This window comes from Gobius niger, assembly GCF_951799975.1.
Source record: "Gobius niger genome assembly, chromosome: 18".
NCBI classification, from domain to species: Eukaryota; Metazoa; Chordata; class Actinopteri; order Gobiiformes; family Gobiidae; genus Gobius; species Gobius niger.
Genome location: NC_136869.1, coordinates 20,251,863 through 20,278,986, shown reverse-complemented (window position 1 = coordinate 20,278,986; position 27,124 = coordinate 20,251,863). Strand labels below are relative to the sequence as shown.

General features: G+C 43.5%; 2 protein-coding genes across 3 annotated transcripts; both read right to left on the bottom strand.

Moving 5' to 3' along the window:
• Nucleotides 1-380: 380 nt before the first annotated feature.
• gad2 (glutamate decarboxylase 2) lies at nt 381-13,755 on the bottom strand. Of its 2 annotated transcripts, none has more exons than XM_079575878.1 (16): nt 13,604-13,755; nt 12,914-13,126; nt 12,644-12,706; nt 12,404-12,544; nt 11,656-11,889; nt 10,179-10,269; nt 9,274-9,386; nt 8,698-8,813; nt 7,517-7,596; nt 7,380-7,434; nt 6,373-6,489; nt 5,508-5,720; nt 5,279-5,428; nt 4,924-5,031; nt 3,927-4,016; nt 381-2,463 (listed from the first exon to the last, which is right to left on the bottom strand). In XM_079575878.1, exons 2-16 carry the CDS (start codon nt 12,987-12,989, stop codon nt 2,290-2,292), a joined length of 1,821 nt encoding a protein of 606 aa, XP_079432004.1. In that variant the 5' UTR covers nt 12,990-13,126; nt 13,604-13,755; the 3' UTR covers nt 381-2,289. The 2 variants fall into 2 exon arrangements, with proteins under 2 accessions (XP_079432004.1, XP_079432005.1); XM_079575879.1 differs by lacking the exon at nt 13,604-13,755 and adding an exon at nt 13,489-13,506.
• Nucleotides 13,756-14,837: 1,082 nt separating this feature from the next.
• myo3a (myosin IIIA) lies at nt 14,838-27,071 on the bottom strand. The gene is made up of 16 exons (XM_079576371.1): nt 26,982-27,071; nt 26,778-26,907; nt 26,398-26,480; nt 26,181-26,222; nt 24,012-24,086; nt 23,722-23,927; nt 23,535-23,646; nt 22,316-22,478; nt 22,147-22,233; nt 21,927-22,050; nt 20,496-21,705; nt 20,290-20,428; nt 17,761-17,852; nt 17,346-17,386; nt 15,834-16,019; nt 14,838-15,271 (listed from the first exon to the last, which is right to left on the bottom strand). Exons 1-16 carry the CDS (start codon nt 27,024-27,026, stop codon nt 15,163-15,165), a joined length of 2,844 nt encoding a protein of 947 aa, XP_079432497.1. The 5' UTR covers nt 27,027-27,071; the 3' UTR covers nt 14,838-15,162.
• Between the last annotated feature and the right edge of the window lie 53 nt (nt 27,072-27,124).

The window sequence follows — 27,124 nt, the reverse complement described above, 5'->3', positions numbered from 1 at the left end:
CACAAGTTCCGTTTTAGAAGTGATTTTCCGTGTGTTGTTTTGGATATTGGATTGAATTGGTTTAGTAAAACTCAAGGCAGTTATCGAATATCGGGCATTTGTTCTCATATCGTGCAGCCCCTACCTCCCTACATTTGTACAGGAGCTCTCCATATGTACCTACTCTACATTGGGATTTTGGGATTAAGCAGTACGTGAATAATCAAAAAAATATTCCCTTCTTTTAGAACAGACTCTTGCTTCATGACACATTCAGACCAACGAGCTTTAGTTACACATTTTTAAACAGCCACTTATAAACGACCATAATAATAAGACATCGCACATTATTGGGTCGTGTTGTATACTCTAAAGTGCACGGCCTCCCTGTTTTTTGTGTGGGGGGGAGGAAAACGAGACAATACTGGCAAAAATCGATACTAAGGCAACACAGTTAACGAACACATCGGCACACACTGTCAAGTATCACTGCGCACGGGAACACACGTCCAGAGTCCAAATGGCTTTGCATAAATGGTCGGAAAAGCCACGCTAATGCACAGCCTCGCCGCTTTGACCGCTGAGGGGGCGACGGCTGTCTCTTCCCTTGAAAGCCAGTCCCTGAAACGCTGTTCTTTGAAAGAGCTGAAATCACAAGTCAAGTATCGGACGTACGTACACAGGAAATAAGCCTAAAGAAGTCTTCCGTGTTTAGGAGATAGAGAAAATATGGTTAACTCACAAGTAGACTCTGGTTATAGTACTGTGTGTCTTATTTACACTTATGTATACACAAGGATATGTACTTAGGACATCTCGAAAGTCTATTTACACTCTATGATTGTGCACTGAGCGACTGTGAAGAGCTATTTGTGCTTTTCTAACTTCTAATAAAATGCTACAGAACCTCGGCTTTTAGCGCGGCTTTCACCTCGGAGCTCACTGCTGCGTGCGTTTGGTCTGGACTCGTGATTATCCTTCACCACGCTTTGATTTCGCCGTCTTTTTAATGAGCGTTTTTTGCGCTTATTACGTATCCGAATATTGCTTGTGAATGAACAAAGAAAGGTCGATCTCCGTTGCAAATGCGAAGGGACACGCTATTCCCTCATGATTTTAGTGCAAGTGAAGTCAAGTATACCTTAGCTGCTGTTTCTAACCGATATTGCCTTTACTTGCAATTTTGTCAACACCCTGACTTTTCTTTTTTAGCAACCTCTGAGAATGACGTTTTAAACAGGTTCATATCAAGTTACAATTCTTCTTCTCTTAAAGCATGCCGTTATGATTTTAGTCTTTGGTTGCCCCATTAAAAGTTAGGCATGCCTAAATACCCCCCCACCCCCCAAATATTAAGGATTGTAACTTTATATAACCTCAAATGGCAGCGCTAGTTCTATTAATACCCTCATATGACACAAAAAGCACCCTATACATACAGTGGAATATACTGCTTGATTACAAATGGTCCGTTAACACTTTACAGCAACTACACGCTATTAAGCATTTATAAAGCGTCCATTCATTATTTATAAAACATTTACAAAGCTTTCCTAAATGTTTGTTATTGATTAATAAGCACAGAACCCACGTCTGTTTGTAAATAATTACCAGATGAAATGTTTTGTAAATGAAGTACTAAGTATTTGCCAATGCTTTACAGCTGTTTATAAATACTTAACAGGGTTTAGTTGCCGTAAAGTGACACCAATGGTCCCACATAAACAGTAAGCTGGTGACATACAAAATGACAGTTCTTTACATGTAAATAACAACACTAATAAACGTCGTACTACACTTCCATGCATAAAAACAGGTTCATGTTATTGTGGGGCTGCTGTCCGAACGTTACCAGCAGAGAATTGTGCAGACGTGAAAGGCAGTTACTCAAGCTGAGGTAAGGTGAAGTGCTATTTTTGATTTACAAGTTTCAAAGTTTACAACAGAACACAAGCACGATTGGCACTTACCCAACGAAATGATAATGGTTCAAAAAAATAACTTCTTTCTATTGCACAAGCGCTTCATATCACAAAGATACATAGAAACGTACGTCACTTACACTACTCGGAAGTCTATGCCACTATAGGGAAAGTAGACAGAAGCAGTTCGCTTTGGACCAAGGCGGTCCACAAAAAAGCTACGGTACATCTTATATGATTATATCTATCTATATATAATGTCTTTTTTTTTAATATACTCTTAAATATATGACTGGGGGGAAGAGGGAGAAAAGGGTGATTTACCAGTACATTCACGACAAACATTTCATCCGTCAAAGGGGTAGAAGCAGAGTGGGGCAGGGGAGTCTTATAGGTCCTGTCCCAGCCGCTCGATCTCCTCGATGAGAAAGTCGATGTCCTCAAAGGTGGCGGCGGGGTTGGAGATGACCATGCGGAAGAAGTTGACCTTGTCCCCCTGCGGCTGGTAGCTGACCATGGTCGTCCCGTACTCCATCATGCGGGCTTTTATCACAGGGGCCACCTGAGAGGAGCACATTTGTATTACAACAAGACACAGTGGTATGTCACGTTGCATCAAATCCTGACCTAGTCCTTGTTTGAAGTGGTTCCTGTTGTAACAAATGACACTTCATTTAACAGTTCATTTGCAGTTGTGAGATTTTTGCATTTGCCACTTTTGTACAGCCCGAGTATTTATCAAAAGCTTCAACGTCTGAAAGGTCATGTCACTGCTATGAGCCAAGTAAAAAATACAATATTTTCATTATACAATTTAAAGACAATTGGTTCAGTAAAAACATAGGCTGCAAGCATTTAAAGCAGCGTCTTATACTATAGCCAGTCACCAGCCCTCAATCTATTACTAAAGCAATACCCCTGCTTCCCCCAAGACGCAACTTTGGGAACCACTGATCTACAAAGTTCGAGATTTTGGACCAAATCAGTTTTATCGCCCTTTCAACATGAGCTTAAATGTGGTGTTTGACAATGTAAAAATTACATAAACAAATCAAAGGAATATGAAACAGCCACGGACTTTATAACTTTGCCCACACTTCCTCTTTAATCTGTATTTGTGACTCATCTAGTCTGTTCCTGCACCACATCCTTGTGGAGATAAGTGGGAGCTCATCAGTGTGTTTTAGTCCCCGTTCCCTCTCATTTTGCCTTGATCCCAGCCAGTGTTGCCATTATCTGGGGCGGACTGACAGCTAAATGTGACAGTGCTGTGTTACAGAGTGCTGTGGCTGTGTGACTGCTGCTGCCATGTCCGGGGTTATCTCTCTGACACTCATTTATTTGCTGCTCAGCTCAGGCCTCCGTGGCACCGTGGGCTTTTGTAGTGGCAGATTCAATTACAACTTTGAAACCGGCTCTTCTTATATTTTCACAACACCCTCCGCCCGTGACGCTCGTCTGAAAACAGACTTGTGTGACGGGAAAGAGTGCAGAAAATATATGTACATGTTTGATATATGTTTCTTTTTTAGTTTTTTGTAAGGATTGCAAATAGAAAAAATAAATCAAAGTAGACGTTTTACCCGGTATACGCAGTTTATGGATTACTGCTTTGTGTCTTAACTGTCTTTGCTGTCAGGGTCACATTCCTCAGAACATAAATTTCTGAGCTGACCACTAAAACCAGTCAAACATGGCCGCTGTCCTTGTTCTAAGCAAACATTGGAGCGTTACGTGGACCAACTTCCAACTGAAGGTCATAGAGTGAAACGAGCTATTTGTATGACTGGATCATGTGCCATCTGTTCACCCAATTACGAGGCCCTGCTGCAAACAAAATGGCCCCTCTTACGTCACACGCTGTTATCACTTTAATGTGAACCCCTTCCCTGGTGGGACGCCCTCTGCTGGCATTTTCACATCAACATTTAATGACATCTATAATCCTCGGGATATTTTGTACAATTACGCTGAAAAGTCATTGCAGCCCATGTTCAGAGCCCAGTGTTTTTCCAGGCGACTCACCTTGTGCAACTGTTTCTTTTTCTCCTCTTTGTCCTCGATGTAGCGGATCCCGGGAGGAAGGTACCAGAAGCAGACATTGGTGTGCTGAGGCTGTGGGACACACAGATGTAGGAACGTAAATGCAAGACATTCACAAAATAATCAGAATTCTTTGTACAAGTCCATCATTTACCCCAAATCATAATGAAAGAAGCACAGACATCATCAAATTAAAGGCTCTGAGGTTCCAAATGAATCAACCCAAGCTTTACTTTATCAATTCTCAAAATAAATAACGATAACAAAATATTAAAAAAGTGTATGACAATGCTACTCTATATCACATATTTCTTTTCCCCTTTTCATGATAATGTAGCATTTTCCCAGCATTAAGTGTCGTCTGATGTGCTAATCATTTTGTCTTTCTTCTGCGTTTGGCTGCTGAATCTCTCTGTTATGTCTGAGAGCAGGATGTATTGTCCATAAGTGAGCAGCCATGCACAGGCTCATTTCTACAGGCCGCTGCTTCAGTGTACTCTACATCAGATGGAGGGAATGGCTCCATGGGGGGTGCAGACAAGTGAACACCTGGGCCAGTGCCCAAAGGACTTGGCCCTCTCCCCATCACCCGCTGAGTGAGGGTGGCCCCAGCCTTTTCGCTCGGCAGGAGAACAAAAGGCCTTCAGGCATTAGAGCTTTTACTCCATGTGACTGTAGGTGTCCAGGCACTCTTTCACAAATCAAGTGTTTGGCCTAATAACCCTGTCACACACATGTGTGCTGTGTTGTGGATATTTCAGACACCAGTCTATTCAAATGCATAGGAGCAATTACGCTCCATTATGCCTTTCACAAAGCATAATCACACTACATTATAGTGGCAGCTAGTGGTAAAAACGGGCATTCATCCAACACAAAGCAGCAGCCCCCTATGTCCCAGTCAAGGCCCAAATGACACTAAATACACAGAGGTACTACAAGTGCTGCGTGCTGTGACAGTGAGTTAAAATGGACTTACTTTCCCATCGAAGACCATCTCGTATCCTTCTCTGTCCTTGATCTTGTTGTAAAGGTACTCGGACAGCTCCAGACACTTGTCTATCTGAGCCTCAAAGCCAATGGTGCCCTGTCACAACAAGGACCAAAGTTTCATGTTTAAGGATAGGATGTAACATCATTACATTTGTGTTCAGTTTTATTCGTCAGGCATTGAAAGGGAAAACAATAGATTGAGAGGAAACTTAAGCGCTGTTCACCTAGATTTATATCTTGTTTTCATTTGTCCCGTTTATTCATATTTGCTAGACTTTAGTCAGCAAACGTATTCATAAAACAATGACTAAATATATGAGAGTGCGAGAGGGGGCGAGTACCTTGGCCCTCCACATGAGCCACAGTTTGAAGATGTCCACATGGCGTCCGCACTGCAGGGCCTTGTCCCCGGTGTCGTACGACAGGTCGTAGTGCTTGTCCTGCTGGAACAGGTAGCAGGCGTGCATCTGGTTGCAGCTCTGCATCAAACCCTGTTGGCACAGCAAATATTAGCCACACTTTGCTTTCAATATCAAAGTCATGGAAACATTATATCGGGACATGATGTACCTCCTCTCTGACCAACAAAGCAGAGCACTGCAGAGGCACACTCATCATCTTGTGTGGGTTCCAGGTCACTGAATTGGCCCTGTGGGAGACCAAAGCATTAGCTGAGCATAGGGGAGGTCTGCTTATTGTCATCATTTTTAAAACTTGCCTTTCAACTCCATCCAGCTTCCATCGGTGTCTCCTGGACATGAGCAGACTTCCTCCCCAAGCGCCCTGACAGGAACCACAGAAACACATGAGAGCAAAGCACAATTCAGACTTCTAAAAACACCCTTGGTGACGTTACATTGGTCTTTTTTTGTAGATTAAAATCAGTTTTGCTTTATTTGACCTCTGTATAACCAGGACTTTAAAGTCACAGGAGCAACACACCATCAGCAGGGTGGGGGCAAACGGTTTGATTTGAGCCCTTTGAACTAGAGAGAACTTCTCATAGTCTTCTTTAGAATTAATTGCGTTTTTACCCACAATCTAAAGTTTGTTGGCCACTAATTGCTTTGCATTTGAATGAAATCATCAAAGTCTGAAAAAGCCATCATTTTTCTATCTGCGCTTGTTGGAAAATGATAGACAAAGCCATTAGTGTGTCTAATAGAGGTGTCCGCTGTCAGGCCGGAATCACCTTCATTAATACACTTCAGCGCGGCGGCAAAGTCAGGGGAGGAGATGATTTACAGCCTCTGTTCCACTTTTTCTCATCTCCACTGTTAGATAGGAAATGGCTCGCTCCTATCTGGGTCAGGGTACAGCGGCACATAATACATTTGTCACCAGAGTACTCTGGCTTCACGCACGTCACCGTTGCCAAAAGCTCAAAAAGCAGGCCGTGTCACGAGATTTACCGTGTCATCTGTGGTTTACTTACGTCCACGTGCATCCAGATGTTGTACTTTTTGCAGATGTCCGAAACGGCGATGAGAGGATCAAAGGCGCCGTAGACGGTTGTGCCGGCAGTTGCGCTCACAAAGAAAGGCACAAGCCCCTGCACAAGAAGAAAAACATTTGATCTTTTTTAAAGATCTTTTTGTTACCAGTTACAATAGAATCCTTTCTTATGACTTTACCCCCTATGAATGCTTGTTTTGTTACTTAAGCTTTCAGTTTTTATAGCTGACAATCTCCTTTTATTGCTCAGAGAAGCTTGAATTGAGAGTCTGTCGCCCTCTGCTGAGAACAATGGGGTGTGAAGCAATGTGAAATAGTAATATGTGAAATACAAACATTAGCAACATGATGCAAACTAATTTAAAGGGCCAAATGCAAGTTAGCCATTTTATACTCACTACTGCCACCTCAGGTCATACGTGTAACTGCACCTTCTATTTTAAGCTCGTGCATGACGGCAATTTGGACCTAAGTGACACCTTTTTGAGTGACAGTGCAGGATTTTAGAGGCAGTTGTGGTGAACAGGTCTAGTCTCATTCTACACATTAGGACATTGTTGGAAAATTTAGGGGGAGGAAATTACATAATTTTACAATTTTTAAACCCTGTACAGTCCCTTTAAGTAACACTTATTAGTAATCTTTTAGGATCAGGGTCATGGTGCATCATAATGATTTATCACATACTTTTATGCATCAACAATATGAAAATCTGCTTTCAAGCCCCACTGTGTGACCTTTATTTTGGAGAATAAAAATAGCACTGTTGGTCTGCGGCTGAGCATTATGAGCATGCTTGATCACTCTGGTAGATTTTTGAGTTTTAGTTAAACTTGTGACAAAGCAACATGAAATCTGGAAATCTGACTTAAAGCAAATAATTCAATATCAAAAGTCTTCTGTCAAAACAAAAGTGAAAGTGAGTCATTGTCGTATTAAAATCACTGGAAACTGAGCTAAAAACCCTTTGATTCAGTCGAACTTTACCTTCTGTTTGGCCTCCAGTATTTTCCTCTCAAGGTCAGCGGGAATCATTTTGCCACTGTCAACAAACGGAAAAGCTTAAGCTGCTTGAGTTGTTTCTAGGTCTTTACTTTGGCTCATAATTTACCTCTAGTTAGTACCTTTCATCTACTTTGATGCACACCACGCTCTCCGTCCCGATGCCCAGGGCCGCCGCGCCTTTTTTGATGGAGAAATGGCTCTGGAAAAGCAGCGGAACAACAGAGTGAAAAGCTGAGCGTCTTCAGATGCGGGTGAAGTCGCAGCAGGCGTGTGGATGTAATGAGGAGCTGCCACCGTGCAAATGTTTGTGTCATGTGTGATGGTTTTCAAGCTCAAAGGGTTTCTCAAATGTCCTTTCCGAGATAAGGCCTGTGACATTATGTGACAGAGCTGTGGTGAAGGTATGTGAGAGCGGGGTCCAAAAAGTCGCCTTTGACAAAACGGTCACGTACGGCCTCAGCAAACAAGACCGTCACTGATGTTTATGAAATATCTTTACAGTTTTCAACGACCTTTCGATTTCAAAGCACAAGGAAAGAAATCGGTGAAAAGGAAAGCAAACTGCTCTGTTTAAGGGTCTGTCATTATTATAATCATCATCAATCATCTTCAATGTTAAAATATTTAGGTCATTTTGATGTTATTGTGATAAATTAAACTTATATTAACATAAAAGGTGTACAATCAGTTTCCCTCTGGAGCCAGGACACCTTTGAAAAAGAGATTCTTAATCTCAGTGGAATTCCTGGTTAAATAAAGGTCAAATTTAAGAATTAAAAACATGTTTTCATTTTAATATGTAAGAAATGTGATCGGAAACACATTCGGAAATGTGACCCGAATGTGTTTATTGTGCAAAATTTGCAGCTGGAAAAGACCATTTAGCTACAATTATAATTACAAAGTATTTGTAAATCATTGTTAAACGTTCGGTGAATACTTTTCATCATTTATAAAACCAACCAACAATTTATTGATCATCTATAAACACAAAGCTGAGATCTTAAGATGTTTAGGCCCTATAAAACTAGCCCAACCCCTTTTCCAAACCTTAACCATTCCTGAGTGACTTGTGCCTAACCCAAACCAGGCACAGTGTTACTATGGCAACACATACAGGCGCTTATAAATGGTTAGGATTTGTAAATGTGTTTATAAATGACAAATTAAATATTAACCTTACACGTGTTTTACAAAAGCTTAATAGTGTTTAGTTAGTGTGTTATACATGATAGTTTTCGTTTGAGTAAGATGTACATGTTCTGTATGTAAATAATTGAAAGAGAAAACAGAGGCCTACATGCTCGGACGTGAAGGCCACCAGCTTGGGGAGGCATGACATTCCTTTCTCCTTCACTTCGGGGAACATCTTGAATCGGGCCAGCAGCATGGCGTACATGTTGGAAATAGCACCGCCTACAGGACAGACACACCTCGGTCATTTCTGACAAATCACCGCTTCAACACCGCACGTCTCCAGGGAGTGATGCGGGCTTTTATTCGCCGCCACTAAAAATGAAAGATGTCAGAATCAAGGGCATCGGCGACGGGGAATGTTTTCAAAATCAGCTTGGCGTTTTTTTTTACCGTGTGTGTGTGTGTGTGTGTGTGTAAGCGACCAATCAGAGCCCTTGTGCCCCCCACGTCTGCTCCTCACCTTGTGCCACGCAAAACGCAGATGAGAAATTAACGTCTCGGCCAAAACGACGGCTTAAGTTAGAAAAGGAAAATGATTTCACGCTAATTAGCCTTGAAGCGGGGTGCATTTATATAATCAAAATGCAAATAGGCACGTTTCGGCGCACAAGCGGAGCTCTCCGTTCAGCGTGTGGGTGTGTGGAAAGGGGGGGGGGGGTTCTGACGCTGTGTTACATACCAGGAGAAAAAATGCCGTCTCCGCACCCATTCGTCCAGCCAATGATCTCCCTCATCTTCTTCAGACTGACGTATTCCAGCAGCACAAAGACGGGGGCCACCTCGTACGTGAACCTAAAAGCACACTGCGGGTTAGACGAATATAGAGCTGCAGGTGGCACAGGGGGGGGGGAGCAGGAGAACTCAACATGACTCCAAAAATGATGACAAATCTCGCTGTAAAAAGGATAAAATATCATTACTTTTTCTACAATAACAAAGATCTGTCTTGTAAGAGGTGTTTACAATTTGAAATATTTCTGAACAAATATGTAGCACTACAAGGCTAGCCAGATTTGTACATAATAACCCCACAGAGAGATGAGTTATTTTGTTGTTTGAAGAGGACAATAACAGCAGCTTGGAAACGTGATAATTGCATTCCACTTTGAGATTTGGATTTGTTTACTGCTATTACTCCTAAGCAGATCCACCTTTATTTTTTTTGCTTTCAGTATCTGCTGTCGTGGCGCCTTTCGAAAAATCTCTTTGCAAACCCGCCGCACTCCGCAGCTCCCCCGTGTTTGCCAAGGGAGTTTATCACCCGAAAACAGACGCTCACGTTTGCCGCAGATTAGCCCGAATTTAATTTCAGAGCTAATTTCCCCTCCTTGAATCCCCGTGGGGTTCAGAGGTGACGAGGGGGGTATAAAAGGCAGGGGGCAGGAGGGGTGAAAAGGGTGGGGGCAAAAGGGGGTTCTCTTTGATTTTGCTCTTTTCATTTGCTGTGATTGAGGAGGGGAGGGGAAAGAAAAGCAGCTATCAGCGCGTGCAGACCTCGCGCCGGGCGGCATTCAGACTGGCCGGAAATGGGATTCATTGTCATTATCGTCATTAAAATCAGAGTGGAACGGGCCACACACTTACATGTTGGTATTGGCTGTGGATGTTAGCCAATCGGCTGCCAGTCCGACCATGTCTAAGCCAGTAGAAAGCTGATTGAAGTACCTGGGGTGGGCTGAAAGAAATAAGTAAGCATCAGAGTCGGGTGCAGTTTGATCTGTTTTAAAAAAAAAAAATCTGCTGTCAATAAATTAAAACGTAAAAAAAAAAAAAGATCGTATTTGTGGTGTCTGTAGGATGGAAAGAATCTGACATCTTTTAACCACTTAATTGCAGGTTGCATATGCAGCTGCTATGACACTTTTGAGGCATCTTTAGAAATTGTGGAAACATTTTTGGAGAAACAGGATGGCAGGGTGAGGGAAACACAGCAATTAAAACTTTAAAGAGACCGCCACAATGAAAGAAGGCCTGACATCTTCCAATTATATGGGCTAGGAGGTTACAATTTCAGTGAATGGGTTATATCGGAAACAGCGCCAGGTTCAGGTGGTAATCATGAAATGAAAATGTTTATTCTTATGAAATCTTTACACACATCACACGCTTATGTGAATCTATAGAGGCTGCACCTTTATGTATCATACGCAATGAATGGAATTTTCCACAGACCGAAGCTTAAATAAATGCTCAAAACCACGATGGAGAGCAATGGAAAGGGTCTGCGGTTGTCATTTAGGCCTAAAGAATCACTTATGTCACTACAATACTTAAAAAAAACATATTAATAGTGTGTTATTGTGAGGAAATCTGTGTTGAATTTAAAACACAAGAAAAGAAATGCATATGAGTTTCCTGCAAAAAGCTACATAAAATAGGAGTGGGCTAACACTGTAAGTCTTGCGTATGAATGGATGAATATGCAGCCATTTTGGGCACGTTGGCCCGTCTGCCCTCCTGTCAGTCAGCTCAGAATAATAGACATGGCCCGTGAAGCCCGCTTATTAGGCTATTATCTGCTCCTTGGTGAAGCAGATTTACTGCGTCACCATTTCTCGGTCTGGTGGCCAGGCACGAGGAGAAAAAAGAGGACAAGTCCCTCACCGCCGTTTATGGGCGTGCTCCATTATCCCCGACAGCGCTGCTATTTTAGACGGGCTTTTTAAATCCTCATTTTATTAACATTATTATTTCAACTGCTTTTTTTTTTTTTTTTTTTTTTAAGTCTATTGTTTATTTTATCCCTCCTCTAACAATAAATATATTTGATTGGGCTTTTATATTTTTTTGTATTTTCCTTCTCATTTGGTGTTTCTGAAAGCAAGGTCAAATTTAGTTTAGCCAAGCTAGCAATAAAAACAACAATTAGCCAACTTTAGCTAAAACCAGGCCTGTAACAACGAGTCTACTTGGAAAAACCTTCCATAAAAATCCAGCCTTTGTCAAGATAAGCAGGAAAAATGCAAAAACAAAATGTAGTATGTCTCCTTTGCTAAATCTATTATGTTCTTTTGGGTTTATTTATATATTTGATGTAGCCTGGTCGTCGCACGTGGCCTACCTGTTTTGATGGCGTACTTGAGGGTCGCGCGGCAGCTGATCAAGATGTCATCCAGGGCGGCCGGCTGGTCCTGGAGCTCCCAGTTGTTCTTCTGAAGGAGCTCGTTTGGATAATGAAAATCTATCACTTTGGTGTCCCGGTCGAACGACTCCACAATGTAGGCCATTAAAATATCCACCACTTCCTGGAGAAAGGTCATTGTTTTGGCGTCTCCATCCACGGCGGGGAGCAGGTCTGCACGAGATCCCACAAAGAAGGCGACCAGACATGTTTATCTGCCGTTGTGTAATGTGGGTTAATACATCTACAGAGGGGGGTTATATTGAGAAAACATGCAGGGGATTGTTTTCAATGAAATGCGCGATCAGACACTTCGCCCTACAGGCCTTTCCATGGGCTGTTTTTGTTTTATCATGCAGCGATGCGCATCTCCAACATGTCATAACGCTGAAGGTGACCTTAATGGAAGTGAGCAGGTACAGAAGCCACGTCTAGGCCGAGGCTACTTAATAGTATATTTTTTAAATATCCAAAAACATTTAAACCAAAAATCAAACGGTAACCCAATATTAAATTTGTTGTCAGCCTTTACGCACAGTCGCAAACGAAAGGCCTGTATTTTAGGTGGAAAAAGGAGAAGGTTTGGTTTGGCTCTTTGGTTCTTATAACCAAAACTTGAATATGAAATGGGCCTGCGTGTTGTATTTTTCGCCTCTACAGTCGTGCTCTGGCGGGGCTGGAGTAATACCTGTTGAATAGAGGTCAGAGAAGCCCGCGGTCTTGTTGCAGGTGCATGTTTTGGTGCAGCCGCAGGAGCCTGGAGCGTTCTGTGGCGGCTGTTTCGCGTCAGGGTCCCCGGGTTTCTCTCCTTCTCCCACATTTAGTAGCGCTTTGAAAGCATAAAAATCAGTGACACAATGATCCTTAAATATCAACACAATGTAAGGCGGGAAATGGAGTTCAATAGGGCAACCAGATGCAAACATACCACATAATTTTGATCCAATTCCTACAGGTAATTTCTGGGCCGCCGCTTGGCACCAAGCCCTGGCTGAAAAAGACAGGGAGATTTATCAAATAGTGATGGAGCTGTCAAAGTGAAGATCGAGTCTACAAAGTAAAGCAAAGCAATTTTAACAGCTCTGCACATGGGTCTAGCAATGGGAAATACAACAGGCCCGCGCCGTTCAGTCAGCGGTATAAAGCGGAGAGCAATGGTGCGCTCCTCGACCGGAGGAAAAGACAAAGCGCCACTCACTGGTGCTGGGGCTCTGGCTGCCCGGGTTGGGCGCTGTGTTGTCCGCGCCAAGGGACCAGAATCCGTGCGATGCCATCGTTAGTTAGAAGCTGCTCGAAGAACGCAAACCAGATCCCATCCACGCGACAACCGGGAGCTGTTCACAGCGGTGGTGCTGAACCTGGACAGGCTGCTCCAAAACCAGCCGCGCATCCGTCTCTCGGGCTTTAGGCTCTAGACAAATCCCAAGTTAACGAAAAAAAACACACAGAAGAGTCCACGGCGTCTGAGCTGAGGTCCACAGGTGCACAACCGCGCTGCACGCAGCAGCGTCTCCACTGAAATCCAGCCGCTCACTTCTTTACCGGCGCACACGCTCCGCGCTCCCACGCAAAGCACGCGCTTTGATTTCAAAATATCACATAAATACAAATGCTAAATTTATCAGTAGAGGCTATAAGACGTTGGATGGGGTTTGTTTGAATATAAAATAAAATAAAAAATTAAAGTACAAAGTGTAAAGCGTCGTCAAAAAGAAGGAGCTATAGGAGCCGTGGTTATGCAGCACGAGCCATGTCTAATTGTAAGCAACCTACATTTCACGTCACGAGAGTCCCTGATGATTCAGCTCAGGTCATGACGAAGAGCTTTGCGTCGTGCGTCGTGACTCCATACATCCCCAACATTTTATCCCTTGCGTGCTTAACTTACCCTCCATACAGACAGTGGAGCCAGCTCATTTATGTTCCCACAGATTGCAGACCTACTTTGTTGTGGAGCGACTGCTGTAATTGGCCGCCTCCGGGAGGAGGAAGCAGCAGGGCGCGAGGACACTTGGATAAAATACATGACGTGCGCATGGCTCCCAGTCCCTCCTCTGCACATGCACTGGTGGGGCGGCACCAGTTAGGGTTTACTTTGCTATCTAAGTACGTTGGAAAACTGCTTGTCAGGTTTTAGAAGTTCATTTGGGCTCAGCCACACAAATGAAAAACTACAATCTTTGAATTCTGGTGCCTGAAGTAGGCCTACCTATACCTGCTGCATGCTTATGTGTACCTACTGTATGTTATTAAGAATAATAATGATGACGCACAACAGAAAAGACACTGACTGTTCTCAGTCTTCTCGTTTATCAGGTTGGTTGCTTGTTATATGATTTCCTCAAAAATCTATGGTACAGGTGTGTTTTCAGAAAATACTATTATATGGTCAGTGCTATGTTGTGTTGTTGTGTTTTGTTGCTTTGTTCTTTCTTACATGTTGTGTCCACTGAGCGTGTGCTGGAGAATTCACTAACAATCCCTGCGGGGGGTTCTCTATTCAAATGCCAAATAAAGGTCAGAGTTCAATCTCACAGAAACAGGACCAGAACAGGGATGCCATTGAGAGATCAGCAAAGATAAAGAAGACTCTCCTCTGGTGAAGGAATGGAAGTAAATTGGTCTTTAAGACATTACACTTATGGAACGCACTTTGGTTCAGCGGGTGCTGTTGTACAGTGCTATACAAATAAAGGTTGATTAAGAGGACACACTGACACCATAAAAAAAAACAATACACACAATTGAAAAAATAAAAGTTTATTTACAACTAATAAAAGTCAAACAACAGGTTGCGTTCACACAATTCCAAAACCGTCCAAGATCCAAGATGGAGGACAGGCCAGAATTTTATGGTAGAATTTACCTTTAAAACTGTATCCTGCAGATATTTTCACATGTTTAAGCTTAATATCTCTGTTGTTGCTGGACCTATCTACATGAAACAAAAACTGGCACAAAGTTCAAGGTCTTCTTAATCTTTTTTAGGTCTAAATCTAAAAGTTGTGGCATAACTCAATCACACAGACACTACACTAAAGCCACAGGATTGATATGGCAGGTGTTTTTGGGGGCCCACTCCCAGAAAAAAATAATGAAAAGAAAAGATAAGATTCAAGAAAAGTGGTTTTTCTGTTTGGCGAATGAATCAACCACAGAGTTACAGTATATAGGCTCCTGCCCTCCATCTCCTAAATGTCCCAAAGGTTGTGAACGCAACTTATAGGCTGTATGGCAAGACTTTTGGAAAGACAACACAGTAGTACAATGCATAATAACAAGACAGAATTCCCACATTCCCACTCCATTTGTCAAATATGTTTCCATTTTATACTTAAATTTGATTTTACACAATCGTACAAGAATAACAATATCTAAAAGTGCGCAGTAACATTCAGTGTCCATAGTAGTAAAAAGTATTGCATAATTTCAAAGCTATAATCAGTGCTACCGTATGAGCCTCCGTCGCTGCGAGGTCTTCCTCAGCAGGTGTCTGTAATCGTAAGGGTTGTCGTCTTTCTTACTGTCTGTGGACGTCATTCTTGGAAGAGAGTGCCTGCCCAGACAACAACGGGTACAATCGTGATTTTGAGCACAGACAGAGGGCTGAATAATAAATAATAGGGCCTGATGCAGTTTAGGGGGGTACAGGAGAAAGAGAGAGGTTAGATAGATAACTGACAAAAACTGAATCAAGAATATTATTGTCAACAATCCCTGTCCCCTGCGGGTTTCTTGCGGGGGCCCCGTGCATGTGCCGAGTCTGCTGATGGAAACGGCCCTGCATGGTGGAGTAGAGAAATGTGAACAAGGGACGAGTGTGAAAAGACGAAGGACACGGAATGATTCATGTTCACAACGGCGTCTCATTTCTCTCGTCTGTCAGGAGGAACGGCCAGGCGGGCAGGAGAACAAATACATGTAGATCTCCTCATTATTATGCTGTGTGACCAGGCGGAAGTGTGTGTGCAAGGAGTCACTTCCTGGATCACCGGTTTTATATTGGAACTCGCCCTTAGCAGTGAAGGGCCATGTTTCAAAGATTAACTAGTGCACAGTGGGCTTTTCTACTATACAATATGTAGTCAGTGTATTGCTAGCGGTGAGTGAGGACAAACCTGTTGTCTTGGCTGGCATTTGCAGGCGGTGGTTCAGTCGCGGCTCTCTCCCTCTGCGGTCTCTTCTCTGGGGAGCCGCTCCTGCTCCCGGACGGTGGCCTCTCCTCAGAGCGGCCCCTCTCTGGTGAGGAGCTGGGGGACAGTCCCGGGTAGTACTGGTCGTCTGCGTCCAGCAACTTCCCAGACCTGTGACAAGAAAGTGTTTATATTAGAGACATCTGCTGTCAATTCCTCAAAGCACACTTGTTGAAAATCGCTGTCTTGAACCACAGACCATAGACTTTTCTCTCTGCATTTACATAGGCACTGGCATTTTTATCTTTAGCCTCAGCAGAAGTGTAATTATCGAGTCCGCGGTCTGCAACTCCCTGCCCACCAGACTGTGTAACGCGTCTATCAGCTCCACAAAGGCTCGCCTCGCCGCGCCTGTTATGTAGCTGGCCCTACGCTTTGACCCCAATATGAACAGGAGCGAGCGAGAAGGAAAGTCTATGCAGATCAATACGGCTCACACATATGAACCTATGCTGATAATGAATAGTGTTTTTTCCACTCATTATCTTAGCACACCGGGAAGAGGGTTAGTGCGGTGATGTAAGCGGCTTCCTCGTTCCTGGACCGCGGGGAATTGGCTGCGGCCCGCTGCTCGGCTTACGGTCAGGGGGAGAGCTGTGTTCATCTTTGGCTGGCTGCTGCTGCTAACCACCTCTGTTCCTCTGTGGATTACACAGCACTGGACCAGATCTGGCAATGTACTGCTACAGTATGAATAGTATCTATGGACTATGAAAATGTACTGTGCGCACTAGGCAAACTCGAGCTGTCTCCAGATGTTGACCCGTGCTCACTTGTAGTTACTTGCAGAAAAAGAAACCATAATCTGACAAGATGCATGCACAAGGGATCCAGGAATAACAAACAGTTTTATAGTTTTGTGTCTTTCTTCAGGACTAAAACACTATAAATCTCTCTTTTATCAGCGCCTCCTCTGAACCACTCAGACCTGCCCCTACCTCCCGCACTCCCGTCCTCCTGCCTCCCGTCAGCTCGGGCCTGAGATCCTATCGCTCCTGCTGACCTTCTCATCCCTAATGATGCATGTAAACAGGCCTGTCCATCGCCGCTGCTGCCTTTATTTATCTGCTAACAAATGATTACCCCTGATGTGGGGCCCTCACCGCGGTGTGTGCGGCCCCCTCGAACCCTATCGCTCCATCTATCAGCTCTGTGGGTGGGTTCTGTGTTTAATATGTATGGATGCTCTCACATTATCAACGCAGGGCTGCTGTTAATGGTAAGAGAAGGGGAGCATAAGCTGGACTTGATAAGCTCAAAGTGCGGAAGGTCATTATGCAAAATCTTTTTACAAGACGTTTCCAGGGATGTTTCCAAGGATGTTTAAGGTTTGGATTAGGTAAAGGGCTATGGTTAAGGTTGGGGGTTGGATTGACACCCGTTCCTCCCGATCATCCTGTAAAAATTTGAAAAATGACTGTATGACTGATCACTCACCCGTCTTTCCTCGGTTTCCGTTTATCATCTTGAACTGAACGCTGAAAAACAGGCAAATAATACATTTATTTCTTGTCCAAGCAAAAGCCTCACTCTGTCAGTTCTTTGTTTTTGTGGATCCTAAAACTATATATGGCTTGTGATTTGACTCAATTTGGTTCTGAAAGTAGCAATTTGACCTTATATTTTCACACAAGAAAAAATCTTGGAGTGCCAGAGTAGAATTTGAAGAACAATAGCGATAATGCAGCAGTAATCGTCAATGTCCAGTTGATGACTTTGAAAACCTCAGCTACAATGGAAAATTCCTGGACCAAAGTAGTTATATCTTTGTGATCTCATTCTCGTCTTAAGTACTATCAAGGCGTGACGTGGCGTTTGTTGAAATGAGCAGAGTGATGGGCCGGGGGCTCACGTGGATGAGGTTGTAGTAGGTGGAGTCCTCTGGAGAGTTGAGAGTCTTGGGCTGCTGTGACCTGCGGGGCGTCCTGGAGGCCCTCTTCTCAGCTGAAACAAAACAGGGACATTTAATATACTGTATGTGTTGGATTTGATCACAATATTGCTTATCTTTATTGTGACATGGTGTCTTCATGAAGAGTCTACACATACACAAACGTACGTGCGATTTAGATGCTCAGGACCTAATGTTTTTTTTCTTGTAGAAGCAAAGTCCTTATTGCTCCACAGAGTAAAAAAGGCAGCAATGAATGAAAAAATAAGGTGCGGTGAGCAATCTGCGCTGCAAATGATTGTGGGTTGATGATGTTGATGTGCTGATAAACTCCGCTTCCCAGTCATAGAGTTGTAAAACAAGCACATGCATAAGAAGATATGGGATGTGTGGAAGTTGTAGCCACTGCTAACATACAGGGATTCAGAAATCAGGAACAGGCCGTTTCAGTTTGGCTTACATTTGTTATAGCAGACATGTCTCCAGCTCGCAGTGTTCACATCAGTGTCATAACCAGCCGCTGTGAGAGCTCCTGGTGCCATTGCACACGGCTGAGTGGACTACTGTGACTGACCCACACGTTTCCCTTTGACCTTTGGCTTTGTTGCCTCTATCGAGCTGACCTCCATTTTCACCGCAGTTTAACCCTTAGGCCTTTGGCAGCTGTGAATTTTCCAACAGAGATCATGGGAAACGACTTTTGACACAAGTGTTCAAGTATAACAATAATATTCAATTCAATCCCTGTCATTGTTCTGGCATGAAATGATGCAGTGACGTAGCATTATGTATGTCGGGTTCCATATTATTCGTCTCAAATGCATAAGAGGTTTTGTATCAAACTATGAGAAGATTAAAAAGAAGAAACTACACTGGTTTGAAAACTTTATGAAGCCACTGTATGTGCACGTAACCAAATGCCCCTGGAGCCGCGTCCGTGCTAATTCCAAAATACATTCCCATTGACCTTTGGCTACTTCTCATAATTGATTAAGATTCAGGCATTGCAAAATGAAGCCGGTGCAATAAATCACAAGGTACAACTCCATTTAAAGGTCATAGTGTTCGACTTCAATGATGAGGGCCGATTGCACATGCCGTCATAATTGTTGGAAAGGCTCATTTGCAAAAACAAGATTAACATTTGATGACCTTACCCAAGAAGAACGACTTGAGTGACGTTGTTCAGCTCTCGTTTGTCACGTCGCAAGTGATTTGTATGAAGTTAATACATTTATGGGGACGGACCAAATTGCAGATGGTGAAATGACCCGGGGGGATAACGGAGAATAATTTTAACGGAGTTGAAGGCTTCGTAATTAGTTATTCTGCAGGATGTGTGTACAGGAGCTGATGCTGTTAGTAAGGTGTGTTTACATGATGTCATACCATTTTAGAAAGTCTATCCATGAGTTTCAAGTCATCTTAAATTAGGGACATAGCTTTATATATAAAAAAAAATCACAGATAATCACACGCCTTCCCTCCACCTGAGATTATGAGAAATTCTTGGAACTTTGTCAGACAAGTAGCACAAACACCCTTTTGTGACTGATGTAATAATAGCCTTTTAAAAATTACAATAAAAACACATTTCCCCATCATCATTACGAGTTAATGGCATTCAGACGAACAGCGAGGGTGACATTTTCTCCACCGGCTTTCATTCCCAGACGCTGAACTTTCAATTATCTCCCCCCCCCCCTCCCCTTCCGAAGCAATTACACCTATCATCTGTACGCATCGCCGCTGATTTTTGACGACACATCAGGTAGAGGGGAGCGCTTCCTGTTTTGGCACTCGACTCGCCAGTTTTTTCTGATTTAATTGCGCGTCATGAGGAAGTAGGGAGAGCGCGCGGCCTGGTGATACCATCGATGAGAATACTGTATTAGAAACCCGGCCCTCTCTGAAGCATTGTGTGAATACAGGACAAGGCTCGGCCAAAGCAGTTCTGTGGAGAAGCGCACAATCAAGTTCAACAATATGCTTGAGCAGGAAAGGACTCAGTTGCGCGCTCACTGCACGCCGGATGACAACCAAGCATTATATTGTGAGTACAGGCTTATTAGGCCAAGTTATATGGGTCACCTACTTTACAACCGGACCACCAGTGTTCTTTTCCAGACCACTTTTGATGGATTTCAATCACTGACCAGGGGCGTCTCTAGCACTAAGAAACCTAAGCACACAAACAGAGCCCCAAAGATACAAGGGGGCCCTAAGAATAAGAATAAATGATTTAACCCACGTTTCAGACATGAGTGAGGTTTACTAATACAAAATCATGTCACAACAATATTAACTGTCAATTTGTTTTTAATGAATGATTGACCTGATAGTAGCCTGTCTGCCAGTATTAATTATCAAATAGAAAACAGTTAGCAACATTTTGTAAACACAAATTAAGCCGAGGTCCGGTCATGACAGCGCTGTGTGTATCCCGCCTAATCACGTCTAATGTGTTTTTCATCATCTGCCTTATCTCACCTGATTGCACAGTCGGGGGAGCGTGGCCGTTCACCACTTTCAGCGCCTCACCACTGTTCTCCGTCTTTGATTGATGGCCCTGGAAGAGCTCGTTCAGCTTTTTCTGCAGGGTCGCAAAGTCCTGAGATTTCTCTGAGATCTGCGCAAAGACAAGGGTAAAATATGAACGATAGTATCACTTAGCATTGAGAGTGAATTTCGTGTACCTCTGCGGAGAACTCCTCCAGCTGCTCGGCTTCACTTTGTGCACTTTGCTTGTTGGCTTTGAGGTTCTTCCTCTCTTTGTACCCCCTGAAGTTGCTCTGGATCTTCACCGCGGCCTGCTCCTCCTCCTGCCTCTCCCTCTCCGCATCATCTTCATCTTTCCTTTCGATCACCACATCTGGCAAATCTACCTCCCCTTCTTCCTCACCCTGTTCTTTACTCTCTTCTCCATTCTCTCCGTTTTCCTGCTGCCGTGCCTCCCTCTCGGCTTTCAGCTTCTTCCTCTCCTGATGGCCCCTGAAGTTGCTTTGAAGGACCGTAGCTGCCTTCTCCTCGTCCTCCTGTGCCACTTCTCCCTCCGCAGTTTCAGCAGGGCTCTCCTCTTCCGCTCCTTCTTCTTTTGGAGATTCAGTTTCTGCAGGGCTCTCCTCTTCCGCTCCTTCTTCTTTTGGAGATTCAGTTTCTGCAGGGCTCTCCTCTTCCGCTCCTTCTTCTTTTGGAGATTCGGTTTCCGCAGGGCTCTCCTCTTCCACTCCTTCTTCTTTTGGAGATTCAGTTTCCACCTCCGCTTTCTTCTTCTTGGGGATCTTTCCTTCCTCTTCCAGGCGTTTGCGCTCTTTATGTCCGCGGAAGTTACTCTGCAGCACAACGGCGGCTTTTGCTTCGTCTTCGTCATTTGGCGCGACCGCACTTGAGTCTTCATTAGATTGCGTTGCTGCCTCTTCACTAACTTCCTGCGTTGCATCTTGCGCTTCCGTCTCTTCGGCGAGTTTGGTTTCATCTTCCAAATTGCTTTCCTCACTTTCTGCTGATGGGGCGTTCTCGATCACAGAGTCATCTTCAACTTCTGTGAGATCCTCGTCTTCAGCCACCAGGGTGACCTCACTGTCTTCTTTTGGTGCTTCTTCTTCTTCTCCTCCGTCAGCGTTTTTGGACACCTCCTCCTTAGCCTCCCCGCTCGCCTCACTGGGTATTTCCAGTTCGGCTCCGGCCATAGTCTTTTTCCGCTCCTTGAAGTTTTTCCGCTCTTTGTAGCCGCGGTAGTTGCTTTGAAGCACCACGGCGGCCTTCGCTTCATCGTCCTCGTTGGACACTTGGTCTGGACTTGTTTCTTCAGGGGATGTTTCTTCCCCCGGAGCTGCCTCTGGTTCTGCTGTTGTCTGTTCTTGTTCCTGACTGGCTTTCTCTGCTTTTTCTTTCTCTATGGCCTCCCTGTGAATGTAGATTTGAAGAAATGGTAAGATTCCAAGACTGTGTTCAAATAAAGAAAGGCATCGAGCACTTGTAAAACTGTTATTTCAGAAAACGTGCAGTTCTTTGGTAAGACTTGTATTTGCAGTTTCACCGTACAAACTTCCAACACTTTTCTTTGACTGATAACAAGTTCAGAAAGTGCGTAGCTGCTAAACTGAACGTGTAAGAAAACGCCATACCGTTTCTTCTGGAAGCTCTTCCTCTCCTTGTGCCCTCTGTATCGTGCCTGGATCTTGGTGGCGGCTTTGTTCTTCTCATCCACGAGCTCTTTGTATTTCCGCCGAGCCAGATAACCCCGACAAACTGCGAACAAATGATAATCGGATATGAAAAGAAAAAAAAGAAAAGAAAACACACTGCCTCCCGGCCTAACTTTCCAATGAATCAGATCGTTCTTACCGGCCTGAAACTGCGTGATGAATGCCTCTGATTTAGCTTTGCTCTTATCGTCGCTCACTTTCTTTCGGACTTGATGCCCTCTGTAAGCTGCACACGTGAGAAACACACACAGGAGCTACGGTAATCTGTACAGACAGCGTGGGTGATATTTCCGCAGAGCGGCACTGACCTGACTGGAGAACCAGAGCGCTGTGTTCCCGCTCCTTCAGCATGCGGCGGTAGCGTTTGGCGCCCAACCAGCCGCGGACGCAGGCCTGGAGCAGCACGACGCGCCGCGTGGTCTGCTGCACCATCAGGTTCAGCTGCTCCACATGGTAATACTTGAGGAACACCTGCGAATAGCAACACAGAGTGATGCTTTTAACCTCTTAAAAAAACACCTTCACCCAACACATTTACCCAAGTTCAGCTTTACCCAAATCTAAAAGCTTCTTGACTGGAGCTTACAGCCTATTCACCTTATTCCGCCCCGCCCACTTTTGCCTCTTTTTGCCTTGTCTCGGCACGTCCGTCTTATTGATACTTCCGGTAGAGCACGAAGCCTGTTCATTTAAATGGAGTACCTGCCTGGTCTGTCTGGAAGAGCGTGGTAGTGTCTTACTTCACCCCCATTTGGAGCTATAGGAATATACTGGGAGAGGCCAAATGCTAACAACATCTTTGGTCGTTTTGCGTGACTGAGCGCACGTGTAAAGACCGGACAGCATCAACTCGTCTAAGCTCAGGCAAGAACATATCTCAGTATGTAAAAACGGTGGCCTGTTCCTTTAACATATAGGAGAAAAGGGGCGGGCACAATTCATGGCTGCACCCATGCAAACTTCCGGAATAAGGTGAACAGGCCCAAGTAATGCCTCATTGAGACCTACAAAACTCATCTGAGACCTCTCGTTGTTCGCGTTGTCACATTTTGGACATATTTTTGACCCTTTTTTTATGCTTTCTTGTGACGTTTGTGTAGTTTTTTGCGTTTTTGTTGCTTTGTCTCATTTAAAGCGCTTTGTTTCATGGAAAGCGCTTTGTGACTATGTCTGTGAAAGGCGGCATACAAGTAAAGTTCTTTTTTGTTACGTTATTTACTCTTTATTGTGGCTTGTTTGTGTTTTTTTTTTTTTTTTTTTGACACATTTTTGATGCTTTCGACACTTTGTTGTTGCTTCTTCTCCGTTTTTGTCGCTTTTCTATCACGTTTTTGATGCTGTTTTTTCACGTTTTTGTCACGCCATTATTGCTTTTTTGTTGCATTTCATCCTTGTTTTTGTCTCTTGTTTGTCGCTATTTTGATGCTTTTAGATTTGGGTAAAGCTAAACTGTGCTGGCTTCAGTCCAAAGTGCAGTACAAGGTCCTCGGATTTCAGTATGATGATTTGCATTGCTGTTTTACGCACCTTTGTCTTCCCCATGGCCCAGTTCTCCAGCTTGGCTTTCTCCAAAATGGCTGAACATGTCTCTGGAGTCGCAGGAGGCTCCTCTTTTGCGTTGAAAGCCAATATGAAATACCTGTATGTAAGATAATTCCCTATTCAGACACAATTTAAGTTAATCGGTAGGATATGTACAGTATATTTTCCAGACCTCTTGATGAAGTTGTCGAACAGGATGCGGTGGGAGTAGCCCTGGCGCCTGATCTTGGCCGTCTCCAGGACTCCGGTGTACCTCAGCTGGATCAGCACCTTCTCCCGGTCGAACTTGCTGGCCTGGCGGTCGTTATTGGGTTTGATGCAGCGCACAAAATGGGGCTGTCCCGCCACCATCTTGGACAGCAGGTCCATGAGAGAATACTGGGGATGAAACAGGATGTATTAACTTCATTTGTGCCATACAGTTTTTAATGTTGTGATGGAGTAAATGTAATGGTGTGTTACTCGGAAGTATGAAGCCACAGTTTGCGTTCTCATGTTGGTGGTTTCTCGCGGATGGGGATTGGTGCCCGTGTCGGACTACAGAAAATGGAAAAAATACATCAATGAGGTGAATGAAATTTAAAATGTGCACTTTGCATTTTGTGTGTATTGTAAAGATTCTTTGAGGAAACTTATCATTAAAACATCAATTCATTATACTAAATATACATTAGCAACAATGACAACATAAGTTTGACGATATATATATATAACATTTAAAAAAATTAAAAAAACTTCCTGAATGGTTCCACAAAGTATCTTTAAAAGTTGTAAACACAAAAGCTTTAGTTGGAAGACAAAGAAGCCAAACACAAAAGTGATCGAAAGAGAAATCACTCCACGAAAAACAAGTTCTGTTCTTCAAAAACATTTCTTCTAAAAACAACGGATTGTTTTTAGAAGCGCTCTCAGTCACCGTTTGCATGTGCACATCAAGCAAGCTTTTTTTGTCAGGGCTGGAGCCTGATTCCCGAGAAGGAGACTGTGAAGAGATGTGCACAAACATGCTTCTTCAGTAACATTCATCATAATATAAAAGGAGTGCAAGATGCAGACCCCTCTAGTGGGCAGGTAAAATATTGCAATTATACAAAAAAGGCAAGTCTATGGGGAGAATGAATGTGACGTCCCTGGCCGGAACCACAGGTGGCAGGGACTATTGAGCTCCTTTATGTAATTGTAACATGCTCACGTGTAGCTAATAAAGAATACACTAAGGAACAGTGATTTACCATCATGGACACAACACTGTTTGTAGAGGCTAAATGCTCAGAGCTTCCTCTTAGAAACCTTTGATGAGCTTTTCCCTAAAATATGCAGATGAATGGAAATAGATTCCGTGGCGCATCAAACACACTTCAATTAAACTGAGGTACTGTCAATTGCTTTTGGGTTCGAATATTGCCCCAAGACTACATTTAGCAGAATTGTAATTCAGTGCTGCCACAGTTTAAACGAGTTTACAATTACACAGAGCGTAATTAAGTCACCAAAAATGGCTGCTGGTGAAAAGCAAAGGTGTTTTTTTTAAATTGTCTTAGAAACAGTGTGACCTAATCACGAAACAAGTTTAAACCAACATGTAACATCACAAAGTAAAGGCCTTTTGCTTTGATCCCAAGACAGTGTATGCACCAAGTTTTTCTCACGGGATCATTTACCAAAGGATTTGCTCACATGCAAAATGAGTTGCAAAAGTGGATCAGCAGCAGCGTCACTGGGCATTTTTACTCACGCAGCATTCTCTCATTTACAGTTCAGAGCTGGGGCCCAAACACTAACATGGGACATTTCTAAAGCTAAAGGGGCAACATTCCCACATCATATTTGGGTGTCTTAATAAATGACCCCCCTAAAGCAATCTTTTTGTTACATAGACATATGTACAAGTTTGAAAACATACTTCACACTGAGAGCCATGTTACTAAGCTTTAAAGGTGCATTACGCAACTTTTCTGGGGGACAAAAAAGTTGAAATTTGTGCGTATTTGACCTTGTAGTGACCCCGTGGCTGTATGACTGGTCAACATAGCACTTTTACTTTCCATCACAGTGATCTCTACAAAGCTCCAGGATTTATTGTTTGGAAGGTTTTCTCTGCTGACGGAGCCTCACACCATGAAAACCTACAAAACAATTGATCCTCGAGTGTTGTAGGGAGCATCGTGAACGATAGTAAAGGGGCTATGCTGACCATGCATACAGCCGCTGGTCACTACAAGGTCAATACACACAAATGTCAACTTTCTCATTCTGCACAAAAAGTTCCATAATGCACCTTTAACTACTGAAGGCCCGCTCTAATAAGTGCTCGGATCCTGATCTTGAACGAGGCCGTTTATGTGTATTGCAAACTGGTTTTAGTCGTAGGATGTGTGGAGCTCTTTCTTCTTTCTGATTGGATAATCGTAAACAACCTTTACCTCTTGTACTATTATTTAGTAATAATGAATAAATCAGCATTGTGGTTGTTATCAGCAAAGTTCATACTATGATATGAATGTTTATGTCATATCTGGGGATGTATTTGCCCAAAAAATATCTACATACTTTACATTTAATAAAACATGCACTTCTAGAATCTGTGCTTAATCATTAAAAACATGACTACAGGACGGAAATACGATTTACCTCCAAGAAAGAACAAGACCTGTACAAAGTAAGCACCCCCATCTTTTAGCGGGAAAGCAGAGAGAGAAAGGAGGGAAAGAGCACAGTATATTAAAGGCAGACGTGTAATTAAAGCATAAAACACAAAGAAATAGAGATATTAAGAACTTAATGCAATACTTTTCATAGGAAGCAATAGAGATAAAGCCAGTGATGAGAGGGAGGGCAGTGTAAGTACCTTGGTGAGGTTGACGGTGCGTGTCGTGCCTCGTGGGCTTCTCATCGTGTTTATGCCTTTGCCCTTGGTGTGGGCAAGGTTACCTGGGAAATAAACAGAGGGACAAACAGTTAGCAAAGTGGCCCCGGGGGACACACACGGAGTCACACTCGCGTACAACTCATACAAGTGTTTAAAGGAAAATGCCAAATGGATTATTCTGGAGTCCTGGCGAGGTCCGGGACATCCTGAAAAGAGACTATTACAGCGATTATGTGATTACTGGCTTTGCTACTTGTGTTTGGCAGAGTGTGGCAGCTGAAAGAGTAAAGCACTAAAAGGTTAACAGCAGCTCATTGTAAGACTAATGCTTGTGGGCAACACGGTGCTGGAGTTCAGACCTGTTATGGTGAGTGGATGGGTGACAAGTTTGCGGATAAGCTCGTTCTCCGAGGAGCGCAGGAGGAGGATGATGTCGGCCGGCAGCGTGTCTCTGTTCTTCGCCAAAAAGCCCGCAGCGTTGTAAATGACCTTATGGATCAAGGATTAAAAAGAAAGTGAACGACTTGTTTGATATCTGTGTATAAAATAGTCACATCTTTTACCTTTCCCGCATAGTGATGGATACCGAAGCCGAGGTCCACCCTCATTGGCCGCCAGAAACTTTTTGTCTTGAGATTACCTTCAAATTTCTCTGCAAGATGTTACACAATATAAAAATGATTCTCAGTCCTTTATGCCTGTGCTG

Coding starts and splice junctions, on each gene's coding strand:
- gad2 (XM_079575878.1), bottom strand. CDS start 12,989: ATGGCATCGCACGGATTCTGGTCCCTTGGCGCGGACAACACAGCGCCC. Junction 5,721..6,372: donor ACATCTGGATGCACGTGGAC/GTAAGTAAACCA, acceptor GGTTCCTGTCAG/GGCGCTTGGGGAGGAAGTCT. Junction 5,032..5,278: donor GGCTCATGTGGAGGGCCAAG/GTACTCGCCCCC, acceptor TTGTTGTGACAG/GGCACCATTGGCTTTGAGGC.
- myo3a (XM_079576371.1), bottom strand. CDS start 27,026: ATGAGGGTGGACCTCGGCTTCGGTATCCATCACTATGCGGGAAAG. Junction 26,481..26,777: donor CCATCCACTCACCATAACAG/GTCTGAACTCCA, acceptor TTTATTTCCCAG/GTAACCTTGCCCACACCAAG. Junction 26,223..26,397: donor GCACCGTCAACCTCACCAAG/GTACTTACACTG, acceptor TCCCGCTAAAAG/ATGGGGGTGCTTACTTTGTA.